Source organism: Protopterus annectens, chromosome 5.part0 (assembly GCF_019279795.1).
Source record: "Protopterus annectens isolate FY-2018-M chromosome 5.part0, PAN1.0, whole genome shotgun sequence".
In the NCBI taxonomy this organism is placed as follows: Eukaryota; Metazoa; Chordata; order Ceratodontiformes; family Protopteridae; genus Protopterus; species Protopterus annectens.
Genome location: NC_056735.1, coordinates 1,777,420,439 through 1,777,441,121, shown reverse-complemented (window position 1 = coordinate 1,777,441,121; position 20,683 = coordinate 1,777,420,439). Strand labels below are relative to the sequence as shown.

The 20,683-nt window shown below is 45.0% G+C and overlaps 1 protein-coding gene across 1 annotated transcript in view; it reads left to right on the top strand.

The window, feature by feature from the left end:
• LOC122802414 (zinc finger CCCH domain-containing protein 13-like) overlaps positions 1-20,683 on the top strand; it is a 1,157,483-nt gene that overhangs the window by 309,744 nt on the left and 827,056 nt on the right. The window contains exons 6-7 of the mRNA XM_044072036.1: positions 13,925-14,036; positions 14,127-14,154. Coding sequence (XP_043927971.1) covers positions 13,925-14,036; positions 14,127-14,154 — 140 coding nt within the window. The remainder of the gene's footprint in view (positions 1-13,924; positions 14,037-14,126; positions 14,155-20,683) is intronic.

The window sequence follows — 20,683 nt, the reverse complement described above, 5'->3', positions numbered from 1 at the left end:
CCTGCAAGAAAAATTCTTCAGGCCTTGGGTTACATGGCATCCTGCATACTACTAATTCCATATGCCAGACTGCATACGAGGAAACTACAGTGGTACCTAAAGAATGTATGGTCTCAACACTGTCAAAGTTTGGAAACAGTTATACCACTAATCCCTTGCCTTCAACAGGAGTTTCAATGGTGGGCTCAAGCTTGTCACCTCAACAAGGGACAGTCTTTTACACAACCCACAGCCAGGCAAACACTGACAACAGATGCATCTGATTACACCTGGGGAGCACACATGGCAGGCAAATGTATTCAGGGCATGTGGCCCGCAAAACAAAGGCATCTTCACATCAATCAAAACGAGATGCTAGCTGTACAAAATGCCCTTATAGCTTTCAAGGACCTGCTGCATCCAGGACAACTACTGCTAAAGACGGACAACACCACAGTTATGTGGTACATAAACAAGCAAGGGGGCACTCACTCCTACCCCCTATGCAGACAAGCCATGACCTTGTGAAACACAGCTAAAACCTTCAAGTTCATCTGCAAGCACAATTCCTGCCAGGAGAGAAAAACACACTGGCAGACGACTTAAGCAGAAACATCATGGATCCCCACGAATGGTAATTGAATCCACAAATATTCAGAATGATAACAGAAATGGTGGAGCCCGGACATAGATCTGTTTGCATCCCCAATAAACTGCCAGCTACAAATATTCTGCCCAAGGAGTTACCATCCACAAGCATGGAAAGTGGATGCCCTCTCATTCAGCTAGGAGAACCTACAAGTATACGCTTTCCCACCGCTACCTCTACTGCCAAAGGTACTCATAAAAGCCAGGCAAGAAGAGCCAAAGATGATCCTGATTACACCAGACTGGCCATGCCAGCACTGGTACCCAATCTTAAGGAGCTTAGCACAAGAACCACCCTGGATTTTGCCTCAAATCCCACATCTGCTGACTCAGCACAACAATCAAATACTATACAGCCAGCTAAAGACCTTAAACCTAGCTGCATGGAAGATTCCTTAGCCAAGAAAGCAATGCCTCTCTCCAAAGCAGTTATGGATGTCATTCTGGAGGCCAGAAGGCCTAGTACCAGGAAAGCTTACTCTGATAAATGGAAGATATTCTGTGCCTGGAACCAAGCTCACAGCCTTTGACCCTCTTGTCCCAAACATTCCTCGGATACTACAATACTTAACTGAGATGCTGGACAAAGGCCTCTCCTTCTCATCCATCAAGATCCACGCCTCTGCTGTCTCTGCTCATTACAACACGGATCCACCAATTTTCTCTAATCCTCTGTTAAAACAGTACCTCAGAGGGGCTAAAAACATAAGACCACCGCATAGAGCACCTTCACCAACTTGGGACCTCAACTTTGTTTTGGAAAAACTAACTATGTGATAGTGTTCAATCTCGCCGTTTGTTCTTACACATGGGTTCGGAGCCGATCCTCGGCTCCGTGCCGGCCGCTTGCAAGCTCTGCATCGAGAAGAAGCTCGAGACAATCTAATACCCACAATCCCCCTCTGCCTTTACCTCAGATCTAGTTTGCCGCTGCTGCGTTCGCATCGCTGGGAGCTAGCTCGAGCATCTGAAGTTAAGATATAACTTATTTTGTTATATTTTATTGGATATTTTGTTCTATTTGATACTAGAAAGGATAATTTGATATACTGAGTGTTTGTGTGTTGAGTGGGTTAAATTCTCGGTACCGTTAATCTTATTAATCGGTTAGAGTTTCCTACCAACCCTTCTTAAATTTGAACCGGACTCGACTTTTAAATCGGATTTGACACTAATTTTGGATTTGACTATTATACTGGACTTGTCTTTTCTTGTAAAATGTCTGATAAGGTAAAATCAGGATTTAAGCGTTGTCAGTGTGGCCAGAAAATGTCAGTGACTGACAACCATAGTTCCTCGTCTACTGCCTTGGCCCTCTCCACTTGCAGGAGGACTGTTCTATCTGTCACTCTTCTAGTGGGAGGGTCATGACAGATAGGCCATGGACAGAGGTTTATTAAAACCTTCTTTTCAGGAGGCTCTGGATGCTTCTGACCAGGCATAGAAATCCTCTAAGGAATCGAAGGCGGAGCCCAAGTCATCGGCTCCGAGCTCTTCAGCAAAAGTTAGATCACCGGTTCCACAGACTTCGGGCGTGTTCAACTGGTGTCGGTTCCTGAGCCTCGAGTCTTGGAACCGGTGATGGAGCTCCGACCTTATTGAGGTCGGCTCCGTCTTCGGTTCCTTCGACCCGTTCTTCCAAACTCTCCGATGTCGATGTGGATCGTGTGGTGCAGAAGTTATTGGGCGTTGCCCTGTCCAAACTTATTTCAGTTTCCACCCAGTTGGTGTCAAGCTTGAAGGCCTCCCAGTGTCTCCATCCATTCCTCCTCGAGACCTGTTCAGTCTTTGGAGCCGGAAGAGGTTGATCTTCTGATTGTGGAGCCCTCGGGTCCAGAACCGTCTTTTCTCGGTCTGTTCCTCTCACCTCGACTCCGTTGGACCCGATGCGAGTCTCGGGCCGACGATCTGTCCTTGGTTCCGGGGCGAGTCGAACCGGCGTTTCAGTTCGACTCTTCCCTCGGGGCCTCGGCGGATCGATTCGGCTCCGTCCTCGGTCGATGCCTTGATTGCCTGTTTGGGATTCTTCCCATTTCTTGAACCGGGATTCTTGATCACGGGACCGGGGCGTTCGACCTAATGAGGAAGGTGTTGTCTACCCAGACAACCACATCAGTGGAAGCAACCTCTCCTCCCCATAAAGGGCGTTATCCTCCTCTGCACCCACGGCCACATCCAAGCGTCGAGCACCAGTGTCTCAGCCACCCCTGGAGGTGCCCCTCTTCCTCGGAGGCTTCTTGGATGCTCCCCGAAGAAGTCCCTAGGAAAAGATTGTGTAAGAGGAGACACTTGGATTCTCCACAAGAGTCCTTGACATCTGATACTGACTTAGATGAGTCAGAAGGGTCCCAAGTCACCTTCAGAAGATGTCTCTTTTTGACATATTAGAGATCCTGAAACAGAGGTGACTGGCAGTCCCTTCCCCTTCTGAGGATGAGTCAGTTTTGCTGAAGGCATTTGGTGCTCGCCCTTCTTCCTCCTGGGTCACTCCGCCCTTGAATTAATGGAACTAATTGCTCGAAGGCGTGGGGCTCCTGACACAGTGGAACCAGTCCCAAGGAAACATAATAAATACATCACGGCACCTCAGGACAAGACCTACTTAACAAAAGGAGTTCCAGTGGGCTATGGTGGTGGCAGCCCACGAAAAGGAGATGTCGGAGTCTTCCTCATCTGTCCATCCCTAATAAAGATTCTAGGGCGATGGATAGACGGAAGCGCATTTTTAGTTCAGCGGCTTTTTCCATGCGATCCTGAACTATTTGACCCATTTTACACGTCTACAGAGGGATCTAGTCAAAGAGTTGGGAGATACCCTCCAGGGTACTACAGATGCGGCTGTCTCAGAGAAAGTGACAGCGCAACTTAATACCCATCCATTGTTAACTCGTCCATGAGGCTGATTTCCGAAGGTTCGAGTAGGGCAGCAGCTTCAGCGATTGCTCTTCGTAGACAATCCTGGATGCGCTTATGTTCTTTTGCGGAAGCCTTCAAGTCTTCCTTTACTAACGCCCCATTTGACGGTGCCACTCTCTTTGGCCCCAAAGTAAAGGAGACCCTTACCCGGTGTGAACAGGAGGGAAAGACTCTGTCTGCTGTCGGAGTCCGTTTTTCCACCCCAACCAGACCGTACCCCAAAGGGCAACATGGTGGAAAAATGTGGTTTCGAAAACCCCAAGGATCTTTCCCAGGCACACAGGGAGATGCCCCTTCTAGAGGCAGAGGAGGGGGCAGAGGTGGAAGACACCGCCCTGGCGGCAGAGGGGGTCCGCAACATCAAGGTGACAGGGATATACACTCCCTGGTAAACCTTTCCAGCACTCCTGAGAGGAGGCCCGACTGTCCTGCTCTGGAGGCAGTCGGGAGCTTTATACCCTCAGGCCTGGCAAAATATAACTACAGACAAGTGGGTAAAAAGCGTGGTTACCAGAGGTTACAACATACCCTTTCTATCCCATCCCATCCCAAAGAAAAGACTCCCAGATGTACCGCCCCATCTGCGAGAGCCAGCAGCTATAGAAATTTCAAAGCTGCTAAGAAAGAGTCATCCAACCAGTCCCAGCGGACCAGCAAGGATTCGGGACTTACTCAAGGTTCTTTTTAGTTCCAAAGAAAACAGGGGACTGGAGGCCCATCCTGGACCTAAGCTACCTCAATACCTTCGTCAGGAAAGAAAAGTTCGAATGGTCACGCTTCAATCGATCCTTCCATTCTTACAGAAGGACGACTGGATGTGCTCAATAGATCTAGAAGATGCATACTACCACATCAAAATGGCCAGGGCATCCAGAGATCATTGGCTGGGGCCAGTCACTTTCAGTTTGAGCCCTGCCCTTTGGTCTGACCTCAGCCCCCAGGGTCTTCACCAAATGCATGGCAGTGGTAGCGTCTCACTTGAGGCGCAAGGATTCCAGGTGTTTCCGTATCTGGACGACTGGCTCCTTTCTGCCACCACCCAGCGTCAACTATTACAGGCCAGAGACTTTACTCTTCAACTGTGTGTTCACCTAGGAATTTCCGTAAACTTGGAAAATCCTTGCTTCAGCCATCACAAAATATCTTGTTCATAGGAGCAGAATTAAACACCGTCAGTTAATTCTAAGACTTCCCCAGAAAGGATACTATCACTTCAGACTCACATCGTCTTCTACTTTTGTCAAAATCTCCAGCAAAACTGCTACTCAAGGTTGTGGGACTCATGTCAGCCTCTCTTACTGCAGTACCCCTGGGAAGGCTGCACATGAGAGTCCTACAATGGCTACTGTTTGCACAATGGTTGTTTCAACAACTACCTCTAACACACGAGATTCTTATAACGAAAACATGCAAAACACATCTAAACTGGTGGCTTCAAGCGTGCAACCTTTCCAAGGGAGACCATTTGTGCTACCGCCTACAGTTACGGTGACCACGGACGCTTCCCTGATAGGGGGCATCTTTCAGGGACAGACAGTCCAAGGCGAATGGACCAATTTGGAGTACAATCTGCACATCAATGTTCTAGAGTTGAGGGCAGTGTTTCTAGCGTTGCAACACTTTGCTCCCCTTCTTCCTCTGGGAACTATTGCAGTTCAGACGGACAACATGTCTGTAGTCTGGTACATAAACAAGCAAACCAAGTCCTATCAGCTATGCAGAGAGGCCATGAGAATCTGGCAGTGGGCGGAGTCCACGGCTAATAGCAATGCACATCCGGGGTCATCCAACGTCATAGCCGACAGGCTGAGCAGAGCAATTCTGTTACCGCACGAGTGGTCCCTAAAACAGTCAGTGGCGAAAAGTATTTTTCGCACATGGGGCCAGCCTTCCTGCGATCTGTTTGCGTCTCCAATGAACGCCAAATGCAGGAGCTACTTTGCCCTATTACCCCCTCTAGGGGAAGTCCCCAGGGACACACTGATTCACGATTGGCCCCCGGGACTCCTGTACGCATTTCCTCCATTTCCCCTGATATCAAAGTTTCTCCAGAAAGCCAGGAACCTACACAGGACAATAATCCTCATTGCCCCATTCTGGCCTCATCAAATTTGGTTTCCCTTTCTGAAGACACACTGCATTCGGGGACCCTGGATTCTGGACCCAGAGCCAGATCTATTGACTCACTCGTCAGGGGCTCCCCATCCCGCGCTCCTGTCCCTCCATCTAGCAGCTTGGTTGCTGCAATTCCCAACTTAGCCAGGTCTGATCATCTTTCGCCAGCAGTTCGGAATATATTGGTGGCTTCTCATAAAGCTTCCACTACTAAAACATATTCTAGTAAATGGGCGATTTGTATTCTGGGAATACACAGCAAGTGGATCCTTTTATAGCTTCTTTGAATAAAATATTAGAGATTTTAACGGACTTATTCCATCAGGGCGCTTCTCCTGCTACACTAAGAGTTCAATTGGCTGCCATTTCAAATTTCCATGTGGAAGAATGTGGGGCTCCTGTTATGGCCCACAGACTTTGTAAAGCCTTTTAAAAGGGTTTTCATATTAGACCACCAGTCAGATCTCCTCGTCACCTTGGAGTCTAAACTTGTTGTTATCTAAATTAATGTTGCCCCTTTGAACCTGCCTCTTCTTGCCCATTAAAATTTTTGTCCTGGAAGACTCTCTTTTGGTAGCCATTACTTCCGCTTTAGTATCTGAGCTTCAGGCTCTCTCCATCAAGCACCCTTATTTGATCTTTCACTCTGACAGAGTTTCTCTTGAACTAATTCATCCTTCCTCCCTAAAGTGTGTTCTATTAACAATATTAATCAGTCCATTGAATTACCCACCTTCTTCAAAAATCACTCCAACAAAATGGAGTATATGTTGCACAAATTAGATGTTCACAGACAACTAAGATTTTACTTGGATAGAACAAAGATCACAGAAAAACTGATCAACTTTTTGTGGCCTTTGCTGATAGCAGGAAAGGACTAGCGGTTACCAAAAGAACTCTTTCTAAGTGGCTAACGGATTGTATAATCTATGTCTATGATTCCTCAAATCTAACTCTTACACAAACCCAAAGGACATTCCACAAGGTCAGTGTCTACATCTCTGGCTCATGCAGCCCGCCTACCACTAGACGCTATTTGTGCGGCTGCTACTTGGTCTAAGCCACATACATTTATTTCTCATTATAAGGTAGACAAGGCTTCTAGGGACAGGGCAACCTTTGGTTCCACTGTGCTCAAGAACGTCCTTCCGTGAGTTCCTCAGGAACAAGGAGCTAGGGACGCTACCCATATGTAAGAACAAGCGAGATTGAACACTATCACATATAGAAGTTATGTCCTTACCATAACGTTCCATGTGGAGTGTTCATCGTTCTTACATTCAAGAAGAACGTTCTTTTTGATGCCTGGCTGGGAGCATTCTGTTTCTGCTTTGCAGATGTGTACATAGTTGGCATGTATATATATATATGTCTATGTGTCTTGTTATATATAGTTATATATAGACTCTTAGTTCTGTGCATATGTGATGTAAGCATGAATGTGCTCTCTCTAGAGATTGGTTTGCTTGCAAACTAGATCTGAGGTAAAGGCAGAGGGGGATTGTGGGTATTAGATTGTCTCGAGCTTCTTCTCGATGCAGAGCTTGCAAGCGGCCGTGGATCGGCTCCGAACCCATGTGTAAGAACAAAGGCGAGATGAACACTCCACATGGAACGTTATGGTAAGGACATAACTTCTATTTACCTCCTTTTGAGCCAGCTAACACAGCAGAATTAAAATATATCTCTTGGAAAACTGCTCTGCTCCTGGCAATAACATCAGCACGAAGAGTTTCAGAATTACAGGCACTAATTGCAGTGGAACCTTTCCTCATTTTCCACCAGGACAGGGTGTCTTTAAGAACTAACCCTACATTTATGCCAAAGGTGGTATCCAGTGTGGCACTAAACCAAACTATTCACCTGCCAACTTTTTACCCTAAACCACAGAATAAAGGGAAGAGACTACTGCACTCTTTGGACATTCACAGGCAGTTAAGCTTCTACTTGGACAAAAGCAAAGCTTTCAGAAGATCTGAGCAGTTATTGGTAGCATATGCTACAGCAGCACAGGGAAAGGCCATTTCAAAACAGACTATTTCAAAATGGATAGGACATTGTATACATTTCTGCTACACATACCATGGAAAACCTGTACCTAGCAGCATTAGATCTCACTCCACCAGGGCTACAGCCACTTCAACTGCCTACCTCAGGGGAGTACCTACCAAGGATATTTTGGAAGCAGCAACTTGGAGTTCTGTACATACCTTCGCCAAGCATTACCATCTGCCTCTATACTCTAAATCCAGAGCTGGCTTCACCACTGCAGTGCTGCAGGGCCTTATAGCCACCCCTAATGCCTTATAGAACCAGCCACCCTGCCTCAGCTTTGGGATTCTACCCAAGTGTAATGACTGCAGCAGTGTAACATGATGAACATAGTACAGTTTTGTACCTACCATAAATGTAGATGTTCAAGTGTATACACACTTGCAGTCCAGGTTACTCTCCCTCCTTTCAGATTCTACATACTCAGCTCCAAACTCTGAATCTTGCAGCATGGCTGATCAACTAATTATTCAAACCTCATCTTTCAGTAAACCTGTCATGGATGTCATTTTGGAAGCCAGAAGGCCTAGTACTAGAAAATCTTATGCTGATAAATGGAAGAGATTTTGTGCTTGGAACAAAGCACAAGGTATAAACATAGCAAAGCCCAATATTCCTCAGATTTTACAATACTTAACTGAGATGCTTGACAAGGGCCTATCTTTTTCTTCAATTAAAATCCATGCCTCTGCCATCTCGGCTCCCCTCTTTTCTCATCCACTGCTTAAACAGCATCTCAGAGGGGCCATAAATTTAAGGCTTCCAAGGAGAACACCAACTCCTGCATGGGACCTCAATTTTGTGCTGGAAATACTCACCCTGCCTCCTTTTGAGCCAACAGCTACTGCGGATGTAAAATTTCTATCTTAGAAGACAGCTTTTCTTTTGGCAGTCACTTTAGTAAGAAGGGTTTCAGAACTACAGGCTCTCATGACAGTGGAGCCTTTCATTATATTTTACCCGGACAGGGTGGCCCTCAGGACCAATCCTTCTTTTATGCCTAAGGTGGTATCCAGCGTGGCTCTTAACCAGACCATTCACCTGCCAACATTTTCCCCAAATCTGCAGAACAAGGGTGAGCGAATTCTGCATTCATTGGATGTACACAGACAACTAAGAACAGACAACTTTTACTTAAACAGGACAACTTCTCTACGAAAGTCTGAGCAACTACTGGTAGCATTTGCTGCAGGATCAGAGGGGAAGGCTATATCAAAGCAGACTATTTCTAAATAGATAAGCCACTGCATTCGTTTCTGCTACTTGCACCATGGTAAACCTGTGCCCAAGGGGATCAGATCCCATTCCACCAGGGCTGCCTCTACTTCAGCAGCTTTTCTCAGAGGGGTCCCAACCAAAGACATTCTAGAAGCTGCTACTTGGAGCTCTTTTCATACTTTCACAAAGCATTATCATTTACCTCTCTTCTCTAAATCCAGGGCAGGCTTTGCCACCGCAGTCCTGCAGGGCCGTATAGCTGCTCCTAATGCTGTTTAGTTCCATCCTCCCATCCATAGCTTTGGGATTCTACCCAAATGTAATGACTGCAACAGTGAAACACGAAGAACATAGTACAGTTGTGTACACTTACCATAAATGTAGATGTTCGAGTGTATTCACTGTTGCAGTCTGGGTTACCCACCCACCATCCCCCATTCTATACCTTTTCTTTCCTTCACTATACTCAAAAGCCTTTGTGGTGTATTTGCTTTTAGTTGAAGGTAAATTTTATATTTCTAAAAGTGCATTTATATATTTACAGTTTATTTATATATATGTTTGCTCCCCATTTGGGGGGCACCTGACATCTGGGGCAAGAAAAACTGATTAAAATGGCGTCGGCTGCATGTTTTATACCCCTGACGTCATGGAAGAGGAGACAGCAACCGACGCAGGACCCAAGACTTTGTTATTCAGGCCGACTGAGGGCAACCTGCCAGCAGATTACCCAAATGTAATGACTGCAACAGTGAATACACTCAAACATCTACATTTATGGTAAGTGTACACAACTGTACTTTCCTCCACTTCCGGCTGGGAGCCAGTCATTACCAATTTTGAGCCCTCCCCTTTGGTCTCACCACAGCCCCCCCAGGCGTTCACCAAGGTTATGGCAGTGGTAGTGGCTCACCTGAGGCTTCATGGCATTCAGGTCTTTCCTTACCTGGACGATTGGCTCTTTACCGCTCCTTCAGAGCATCTACTATGTCAAGCCAGGACTCCTTCCTTCTGTTAGACGACAAGTTGGGCATTACTATCAATTGGAACAAGTCAGCTCTTCACCTGGCCCAGGTTTTATAGTTCATTAGGGCATGGCTGGACACAATACAGTCAGAGGTGTTCCTCACCTCAGACAGGATACGCACCTTGAGGATTCACGTGTTACATATTCTACAGACCACTCACCCACAGCCAAAACAGTCTTAAGAGCTTTAGGTTCTGTGGCAGCCACAAAGCCACAATAAATCTTCTCTCTGGCACGCCTCCACATGAGGGTTCCACAGTAGGCTTTAGCGGTACAGTGGTCTCTGTTGGACCTCCCCTTGTTCTTTCCAGTGAGGATCTTGAAGGCGTGCAAAAGCTCCCTTTTGTGGTGGAATCAGTCCCCAGATCTCCACGGAGGACGTCCTTTTCAACCTCCGCCACCCCAAACCACAGTGACCACAGACGCCTCCCTGCTCGGGTGGGGGTGGCATTGCTCAGGAAGGACGGACCAAGGCATGTGGTCCCCTCGCAAGACCTATTTGCACATCAACGTCCAGGAGATGAGAGCAGTTCTTCTCGCGTTGCAAGCCCTACATGCTCATCTTCCTCTGGGAACGATTGCAATTCAAACAGACCTCATGTCAGTAGTCTGGTATATCAACAAGCAGGGGGGAAACGGATCTTACCCATTATGCCAAGAGGCCATGAGAGTGTGGGAATGGGCGATCTCCACCGGCCATTTTCTGGTGGCAAGGTACATCCTGGGACGGTTCAACTTCTTAGTAGACCGGCTCAGCAGATCCATCCTGATGCCCTACGAGTGGTTTCTGAAACCTTCAGTAGTGGACCAGATCTTCCCAAGTGAGGTTGCCCTTGCTGCGATCTCTTCACATCTCCTTCCAATGCGAAATGTAGCAAGTTCTTCGCTCTGAACCCCCTCCCGGGGAAGCCCCCAGAGACGCTCTGATTCATGCTTGCCCTACTGGGCTCCTTTATGCATATCCTCCTCTTCCCTTCATGTTGACGTTTCTGCAGAAAGCTTGAAGGCTGGGGAGCACTGTGATCCTCATCGCCACATTCTGGCCTCGACAGGTTTGGCTTCCCTTACTCCGGTCTCATCTAGTTGTCCCTCCATGGACTTTGGATCTGGTCCCGGATCTGCTCTCTCATCCCTCGGGGATCCCTCATCCAGACCTGGATAGTCTGAAGCTCACTGCTTGGCTGCTCCAGTTCCCATGAATCTTAGGACTCCCGGTTTGTCTTCTCCAGTTAAATCCATTCTGGGGGCGGCTCATAAGTCATCCACTAGGAAAATCTATTGCAGTAAATGGAAACATTTTTCAATGTGGTCTATTCAGAGGTCTTTGGATCCTTTCACTGCACCACTTCCAGCGGCTCTAGAAATTTTAGCTAGCATTTTTCATCAAGGCGCTAGTTCTTCTATGGTGAAAAATCCAACTAGCTGCAATTTCTAATTTTCATGCTGAGGTGGATATGTCTTCTTTAGTTTCTTCAAAAATTTGTAAAACCTTTCTCAGTGGTGTCTTCCTCCTCAGACCTCTGGTCAAGGATCCCATTCCTCCGTGGGACCTCACTTTGTTGTTGCAGGCGTTGGTTTTCCCTCCCTTTGAACCTGCAGCCTCTGTGGATCTGCACTTTTTGACCTGGAAACTGCTTTTCTGGTTGCAATTACATCCGCTAGAAGGGTGTCTGAACTCCAAGCTCTTTCCATCAAAGTCCCTTATATGATCTTCCACAAAGACAGAGTCTCGCTACATACTAATCTGTCTTTTCTTCCTAAAGTAGCCTCAGAGGCTAATATCAATCAGACTATCAATTTGCCAGTATTTTTTGTGAACTGTCAGAACAAAGGGGTGCACAGATTACATTGTTTAGATGTTCATAGGCAGTTGAGATTTTATTTTGGCAGGACTAAATCCTTACACAAGTCTGATCAGCTTTTTGTATCCTATGCCAAGTCCTTTTTAAGGCAAACCTGTTTCAAAAGTGACTATTGCTCGCTGGATTTCTCTCTGCATTGCCCAGGCTTACTCAGCTAGAGGTTTGTCTCTTTCAGGAAACGTGAAGGCACATTCGACCCGATCCATGGCTACATCTGCGGCCTTTTGGTCTAGGGTCTCCTTTGATGATATTTGTTCAGCTGCCACTTGGGCCTCATCTCATACCTTTATTTCTCATTATAAGCTGGATTTGGTTTCTAGTAGTAGAGCATCCTTTGGCTCTGTGGTGCTCCGGAATGTCCTTCCATTAGGGCCTCCCAAGGATTAGGTAGCTGGGGACTCTGCCCCACAGGTTGAAGATCAAATGAAGTAAACTACTTCAGATATAGAAGTTATGTACTCACCATAATGTTCCATCTGAGTAGTTCTACTTTATTTGTCTTCAACCGTCTCATCCCCTCCTTCCCCCTGACCTTATCCTTTAGGATACTGTATGTCCCTTGCTGTTGAGATCTTTGGTGGGAGTTAAGGGATCTGGTAGTAAATTTTTTTTCTTGGTGGATAAGTCCTTGTGTGGTCGGGTAATGTTTATATGTTGGGCAGTAAACTCTACCTGAAAGGAGACTGGGGGCATTATGGGTAGGGAAGGAGCATGGAGCTCTGAGCCGTAGCTGGAAAATGTGGCTGTGTCAGATGGAACATTACTGTGAGTACATAACTTCTTTTTTATTTTAACACATTACGGTACAGTGCCACAGAAGTTAGTGATGCCTTCTCACAGCACTTGGATTTCCAATCTGGTTTCTGTCAGGGTTCCTCTTCATGTGGAATCTAAATGTTGTTCCTGTGTCTGCAGAAGGTTTGTCTAGGTGCTCTGTAGTTCACTCCCACATCCCAAAGGCAAGTTATGGGTGAATTGCCCATAGCTATGCATGCTATGTACAAGTGTGTACATTTCCTGCAGTAGAAGTCTCTCCAGGACTAATTTGTCTGCCTTGCTTCCCCTGAATATTGGAACAAGTTTTGGTTTTCTGCAAATCTTAATGGAATAAAATAAGTAATGGAGAGGGAATGAATGAGTGAGTGAATAATTGTGTGTAATCTGAAATCTTTAAAAAACTAGTGGTTAATTGATGTTCAGGTATAAGTAAAAATGGCTTATTTTTTATGTATGGATGTGTGATATGCTGCTGATATCTTAGATGTATTGTCACATTATTATTCTTGTAAGTTAATGTTTTATTATAAGTAAAATTATATTCTTTGTGGACAGCAAGCAGTACAGTGGTTAGTGTTGTTGCCTCCAAGCACTTAGTTGTACATTTTCATTCTCTGCAGTGGGTGCTTACTCTACAGACTCTTTGCATCCTTTCTGTGTCCCTGTGGGTTTTTGCTGAAAGCTTTGTTTTTTTCCCAATTTCCAAAGAGTTACTGTGGGTGAACTGGCTGTACATCAGTGCAGACATATCTGCAGGCTGTGTGTGTGTTTCTGTCTTGTGATGGCTTAGTGTCTCATTCAAGAAGCATTCACAGTCTTGGGATCACTAAATTCTGGAATAGGCTGTGGTACTCCTTGCCTTACTGCATGGAGGTACTTGAAGTACTAGAAATATTTCTGCATGTTCAGATTTTGTCATGAAATTTTGAGGCTTTTTTGACAAATACCACTGTTGAAGATGCAGTAGGCTAAAGAGATTTGGTTGCTTTTAACAATTCTTGTGAATTTTGAAAAATTGCTCAGTTCTGAACTGTTTGGACCATGAGTAAAATGCATTTCTGATAATGAGTGAATAGAGATTTTACACAGAGACTAGTCACCTTTGTTAAATAAACATCAGCTTACATTGAGGTGTTATGCTTGGAATATGTGGGAGGTGACTTCAGAAAATGTATTCTTTTCTGTTTTCCTTATGCTTGTACCTATCCTTGGGTTGCAAAGTTCCTTGTCGAGCAGTTTCACAGATGCAGTTGCAGGCGGTGGGTGCTTCAGTTTCATTAATATTTGCCAGGACTGTTTTAACTTGCTGCATATTGATTATTTGATTTAGATCTCCAGAAAGACCTACAGGAGATCTTCGAGAAAGAATGAAGAACAAACGTCAAGATGTTGAAGCAGATCCCCCTAAACGGAGTCAAGATGAAACCACATCTCCTGTCAGGGTATGTAAAAGCAGAAGGCAAACCTAGAATGCAGGTAAAGTGTTGTAGATATTTTCTGCTGAAAATGTTGTTGCTTTTCTTTCCCATGAGTACAAGAAAGTGTACATTCCACCTAGAGGTACTTTCAAAGAAAAAATGCATTAAGATTTATAGACTTATGTATCGCAAATGGGTTGGTAAAGGCCTGCAAGATGAAAGGCTTGAGTCATGCAAGACTGTCTTTTTTAAGATATTTGCAGATTGTTCTTTAGACAAATGCATGTGCTTTGTTTGGACAGCTCAGGTGCATATCCTGCTGATAATTTGCCCCTAAGAGTTGACCCAGTGGTCAGGGATCTTGGTTCGAACTTATGCAGTAGCCTTACCTTCGACCACCATGTGACCACAGTGGTGAGGAAATCCTTTTATGCTGCACAACTTATAAGTAAGGGCATGGCATCAAGATCCAGAGAGATCATTATCCCACTGTACTTTGCCCGTATCAGACCAATTATAGAGTACAAGTGCTCCTTTCGGTATGCACCTGACCAGGCATATGCAGCAACTAGAGTGACCTCAGGGGTTCCTTGTAAAAGGAATTCAAGGTGTAACAAACCTGCCTTACTCAGAGGGCCTTAAACCCTTTGCATCTACTCAGTCTCTTTTAGATTGCTGAGGGTAATCTATGCCTGGCTTAGGAGGCATCCACAGAGCCCACATTTATGAGTCTCCTGCATATTTGTAATTCAAGCAGTATTAGAAATACAAGATCTAAGGGCCTAAATTTTGACTGTGACTTAAACGGAACATGCTGGAGAAGATGAATACGTGTCCTAGAGACTGCCCATCCTATGGACCAGGCTTCTCATTTATGCAAGTTTGTTTATTACCCAATTTAAGCATAATAAAGACAAGTTGGGGAACAGGAAATTTACACCAGGCCTGGCCCTCAATGTCCTGTTCGGATAAAGTACGTCATTATTCTTCCAGAAATACTTGGCTGGGTTTAGAAAGGCCTCCCAGGTCTTTAGCCTAGTAACAAACTATGAATCTATTGAATATCATTGGTACAAGGAAAAGTGCTTGAATTTCACTGTGTAGTTCCTGAAGAGTGCAACTTGAATGGACTAAAAAGAGATCAGGAGATGGCCTTTTCATTATGGTGACAAAAGAGATCAGTGTGATACTGATAATTTGCTGCAGTGGTTTCTCTTTTTAAAGACTCTCTCCGTCAGCTGGTTTACAACTAGATTTCCCCTGCCATCATCTGATGTCAGTTTCACATACTTCCATGCAGGACTCTTGCCCTGTGATCATGAGAGTGTATTGAGTATCATGAGCCCCATAGAACAACATAAAATAGAGCAGTTCCCTCTTTCATAGCATCTTAGTTTTACTGTTGTTCAGCTGGACATATAGTTCCTCATTTTAGAATTGAAGGATTTTCTTGCCTTTTTTCCTTATTTTGTTGATCTGCAATGTATGGTTCAGGTTTAAGTGAATCTTTTTTGTGATGGTCTGTCATTGGGCAGTATATGTTGAATCTCTAGTTGTCTTGTCGGCAGCTATCCTCACTGATGTCATATGCTGCACTATTGTCCTCAGCAATGTAATATGCCGCACTAGGGGAACATGCTTGGATCATGTACTTGCAGTTTATTTTCTGCTGTGATAAAATTAAGTTGTCTGTTCTAATATTCATCATAGGAAAATTCTCATGTTCATTTCCTTAGAAAGTTGTGCTATCAAAGGGTTGATGTGGCCATCTGCTCATCAGCAAACACTAACACTGCTGTAATTGCCAGCATTTTATTCTGGTCATCAGTGGGTGCAAGTAGGTGACCTGCCTTACTTTCTAATAAGATGGAGACAGTTGTGTGCATGCTTAACATGGAAATACCTGTCCCTCCAACATGTCTTACTTATTTCGTAAGCAATTTTCAAGTTCCTAGATCAAAGTCTGGAACTTGTTCGTTTCATCATGGACTGAGAGGTCTGCTCAGCAGAGATGACGTGGGCCTCCCATGCTAGTTCTTGCATATCAAACCTTCAGTGTCATGCATTTTATTTGACTTTTGATGGCCCTTGTCTTTATGGGTGCAGGACTGTATCCTTTGGCAACTGGACTGAAGCCAGCACCAACTTCAGTGTAAGTATGTTATATCTGTAGTCCACTTTCAGCAGGTGTCCCACCCATGCAGGTGGCTTGTCACCAGTACTCATTCAGTTTAGCTTTGCATGAGCCCACCCAAGTAGGAGACAAGACGTAGAAGGGGTCTCTCTCAATGTGCATGTTCTTGAATGGGGACCCAATCTTCTTTGCCTCTGAGATGGATAAGGACAGTGAAATCCTACCCCCACAGCTCCACAATGGATGACTTATCCTTTGGAGAAACTTCAGGCTGATATCCCAAACCATGGAGTGACCTGTGGCTCCAGTCTTTCCCATCCATGCAGCATCCAAATGAGCATCTGATGCAAGACCAACTTTAAGTAATTTCTTTCACAGAGCCTGTGATCAGGAATGCTATTTTGGCAGCTGGCAAACCCCTAGGTACTGCTCATTTTGCTCCCAAGAAAGCAGTACCCTCTATAGAACAAGCAAACCCTGTCAGTCTTCCTCCAAACAGTATTCTAGGAAGAAATGTCAGGAAAATTCTGGCAAGAGGTGGGGAGCCTTTCAATAGAAAGGACAAACCCCTACTTCAGAATGACTATGCTAGCTCTCCCTTCCCATTCTCTCTGCTTCTCCTAGCCTGTCTTCCACTCTGATTGTCTGTAAATCTCCCCTTGTAGAATAAGATTTTATCAGAGTGAGTTTTGGGAGTGGTCCAGGGGGCGGAGATACATTTGGCACTGGGAGGCGATTCCTCTTTTCTGGGAATTTCTCTTCATCCTCCAAACCAGATAGAATTTTCCCCCCAAACTGTATAGAGTATATTTGTTTGGGGGGGGGTCATAGAACTAGTGTTGCACAGAATTCCCCCCCCCCCCAAGCTGTACAGAGTATATTTGTTTGGGGGGAGGGGTCATGGAACTAGTGTTGCACAATCAGTTGGGTAAATAATTTTATTCAAGAATGTTTCTGTTTCCAAAAATAAATAGGATTTGTTCTGGAGACCATTTCTCAACCTGTCCTTTCTCAATGTGTCTGTGAAAGTGCCTACGTTTAATTGCCTAACTTTGCAAGGTCCATTACTTCTCATTCCTTTTCTGAGTTTTTTTTTTTTTTTGGTAATAATAGACCTCAGAGATACTTATCTTCATTTTCCCATTCCAACAGAGTTCACACATTTTTCACTTTTTCTGATTCTGGGTCATATGTTAATTTTTCTGCTTTGCCCTTTAGATTATCCACAGCTACAAGGATATTTACAGTGTCTATCTCCTATGGTGGCCCTCTAGAAGACTGCACAGCTTTCACATTTTTTCTTATTTAGGCAACTTGCTTATATCTGTAGAGTATTTTGCCAAGTGTCAGGAGTCCATTGCATTGGTTTCAAACTTCCTCCTTGCCTTGGCTTTTCAGACTAACCGTGAGAAATCATCCTTACTTCTTTCCTACGGGATAGTGTTTCTAGGATGCTTTCTAGATTCCTTTCTGCAAAACAACATTCCTAACACAGGAGAAACTTGTATCTGAAAGTGTTCCTAAGCTCCTCCACCTAGTTTCAGACTTTGGCCAGGGAATGTCTTGGGATCCAGTGATTTATAACATCTGTGATTCTCAGGATCCCTTTTGCCAGATTGCTCATGAAAAAAAATTGTTGGTTTCTCAAAACCATTTGGACACAACATTCTCACCATCTGGATTTTCTGATTCCAATTTTGAGTTGCTAGCCTGATAGAAGCATTTAAGGTGTTTTTTTGTTAAAACTCATTGTATCCCTGTCTAAAAAAGAAAAAAAACAAACAAAAAAAATTCTTGTTTCCCACCTTTTCTAAGCTAGTCTAGTCCAGTTTTCAGGCTCTGCTGAATTCAGGACTGTGGTACAAGTTCCTGTGTTACCCATATCCTTATGTGGATAGGAGGAAGTTTCTCTGTTCACCAGTGAGAGTGGGGAGCTTTGAGCAGCCTATCTGTCCCTGGAGGAATGGTCACAGCCCAGCAACTTGTAGTTTATTGGCCGTTAATTCCTAGCTCTTTCATCTCCCTGCCTTAAAACCCGCATTTGCACGGTTTTGCGCACCGCACAGCACCAGTTAGCTAGGGTTAAACTATTCCAGACTCCACAAAGTCTGCTCTTCAGGTTTTCCCTTAGAACTAGTCAAACTCTCAAATTAAGCACTCTGACTTCCTTTTACAGCCAAACACTTGCTCTAAGCTCTCAGTAAGCACTAATAAACGCTAACACAACACCTCCCCCTTTACTATACCATAGTACAAGGCTCCCTAGTTCGTCCCTACCGGACAATCAGTAAAACAGTTCAGCTACCTATACAGGCATGTCCAAAGGGCAGTTTCAGGTATACTCTCCAGGCCAGCTGGTGAATCTGGGAATCTTGAGGCAATGTTACAATTGCCTCATGTACACGGACAACCCTCTCCTCCTTCCAACAAACACAAATGTATTTGAGAGATCCAACTATACAGCCAAACTGGAGGCCAAACTCTCTCAACCCATGACTGGAACAGCCAGCCAGGCGGAGAAGGGAAACACTTGCACCACGCTTTCATTCTCACATAAAACAGTCACTCATGCACCAGCAAACAACACACATAAATGCACAAAAACATACTCGGAGGCTCTAAATAAAAATCTGCCTAAGTAGCAGAGACCTGCAAAGCAGACATCCAAGCAACCTCCACCCTCAAACAACAACCACGTATCACATACTTCCCAAAGTCAGTGTGCCACGCTACCACAGCCCTTAAGGTACAACAACACACCCAATACACTAGTAATAGGTGACTCTGTTGTCAGGCACACTGACGTCCCACTCACTAGACTGAACAAGGAGAAGATTACTGTAAGCTGCCTGTCGGGTGCCAGGATCCGCCACATAACACAAGCACTCAGGTCACTCCAAAACAAGTACAAATATGACTCTGTCATTGTACATGTTGGTGTGAATAACCTGAGACGTACCTCCTTGGACTACATGAAAAGAGACATAGAAGAGCTCTCTGATCAAGTAGCCCAAGCCGGTATGACCGTGAGTAGCATATTGCACTCGCCAAGAATGATGCCACAGTACGAAGAAAAAGTTATCAGTTTTAACAATTGGCTAAGCTATTGGTGTCGTTCAAAGGGGATCCATTGTCTGTCAGCCTGGGACGACATGCTCGACAAGCCACGCTGCTTTACCAGAGATGGCTTGCACCTGTCGCCCCTAGGCTTTCGACTACTGGCCAAAGCTCTTGCGATCATCATAGTGCCTTTTTTAGGCAAGGCTCAAAAGACAAACCCACCTCCATAAACAACACAAGAAACCAGAAACTGAGGGTAATGCTACTCAGTGCTAGAAGTCTAAACCTCAAAATGCACGCACTCGAAGCACTCCTTGGCATGGAGCAAATCGATATCTGTGCAGTAACAGAAACCTGGTTCTAAGCTCGAGAGAGCACCCCAGTACTCCAGTACTACCAGGCTACAACTCATACCATACCTTTTGGCCCCAGAACCAGGACCGAATTACAAAAGGAGGGTGTGTGTCCATTTTCATAAAGGATGCCCACGCCTCCAGGTTAGTAGCACAGCACGAGGCCTCGGAGACCATTCATGTTCAACTATCAGTGGGCAAAGCTGCTTTCCAGATCATAGCCTGCTAAAGATCACCTACCTTGTCTCAGGACCCCCCACTCAGCATTCCTGAGAACATTGGAAAATACAAAGGTCCTACCTAACACCATGATATTGGGAGATTTCAACTACCCAAACATTGACTGGGATAACTACTCGAGTACAAACTCCTTTGCCCAACGCTTCCTAGAGTTTAGAAACTCAAACACCCTAGAACAGCTGGTCACCACGCTCACAAGAGGTGACAACATACTGGACCTGATCATCACCAACATGGGGGATCAGTGCTCTACACCAGAGGTAAACCCCTCACTGGTAAGATCAGATCATAAACTAATCACACTGGACATCCACATCCCGACCTCACCCCAAGTTAAGGAAACCACTGTGAAAAACTTTTCAAAAGCCAACTTCACACTTCTCAAGACCGAGGTGGAAAGTTTCATAGCCCCCTTGCTAAAGGATAATGCTGCCCAAACCGCAGAATCCCTTACAAGTGCATTCTATGAGCATCTGCAGGGATACATGGATCGAGCCATCCCAAGTAAAACCAAAACTCGCTCTTCCAAAAAAAGGAAACCAGTCTGGTGGTCCCCGGCCATAAATAAGCTTTACAACAGAAGGAAACTACTACATGATGGAGCTAAATCCCAAAAAGGAAAGGCATCACTGATCAATATTAGCAAGAAACTACGATCCCTCATAAAATCATCCAAGGCCAGTTTTGAAAGAAAAATTGCCAAGGACTCTAAAGATAACCACAAAGCCTTCTTTAGCTATGTCAAAAATCTAGGTGGCAACCCTCAGGTATGCTCTGAGCTAGTGCAAAATGGCAAAAAATACACTGAACCAACTGACATTGCCAACATCCTTGTTGACAAGTTCAGTGCAAACTTTACTCCCCCCTCACCCCCAAAAGGGCCC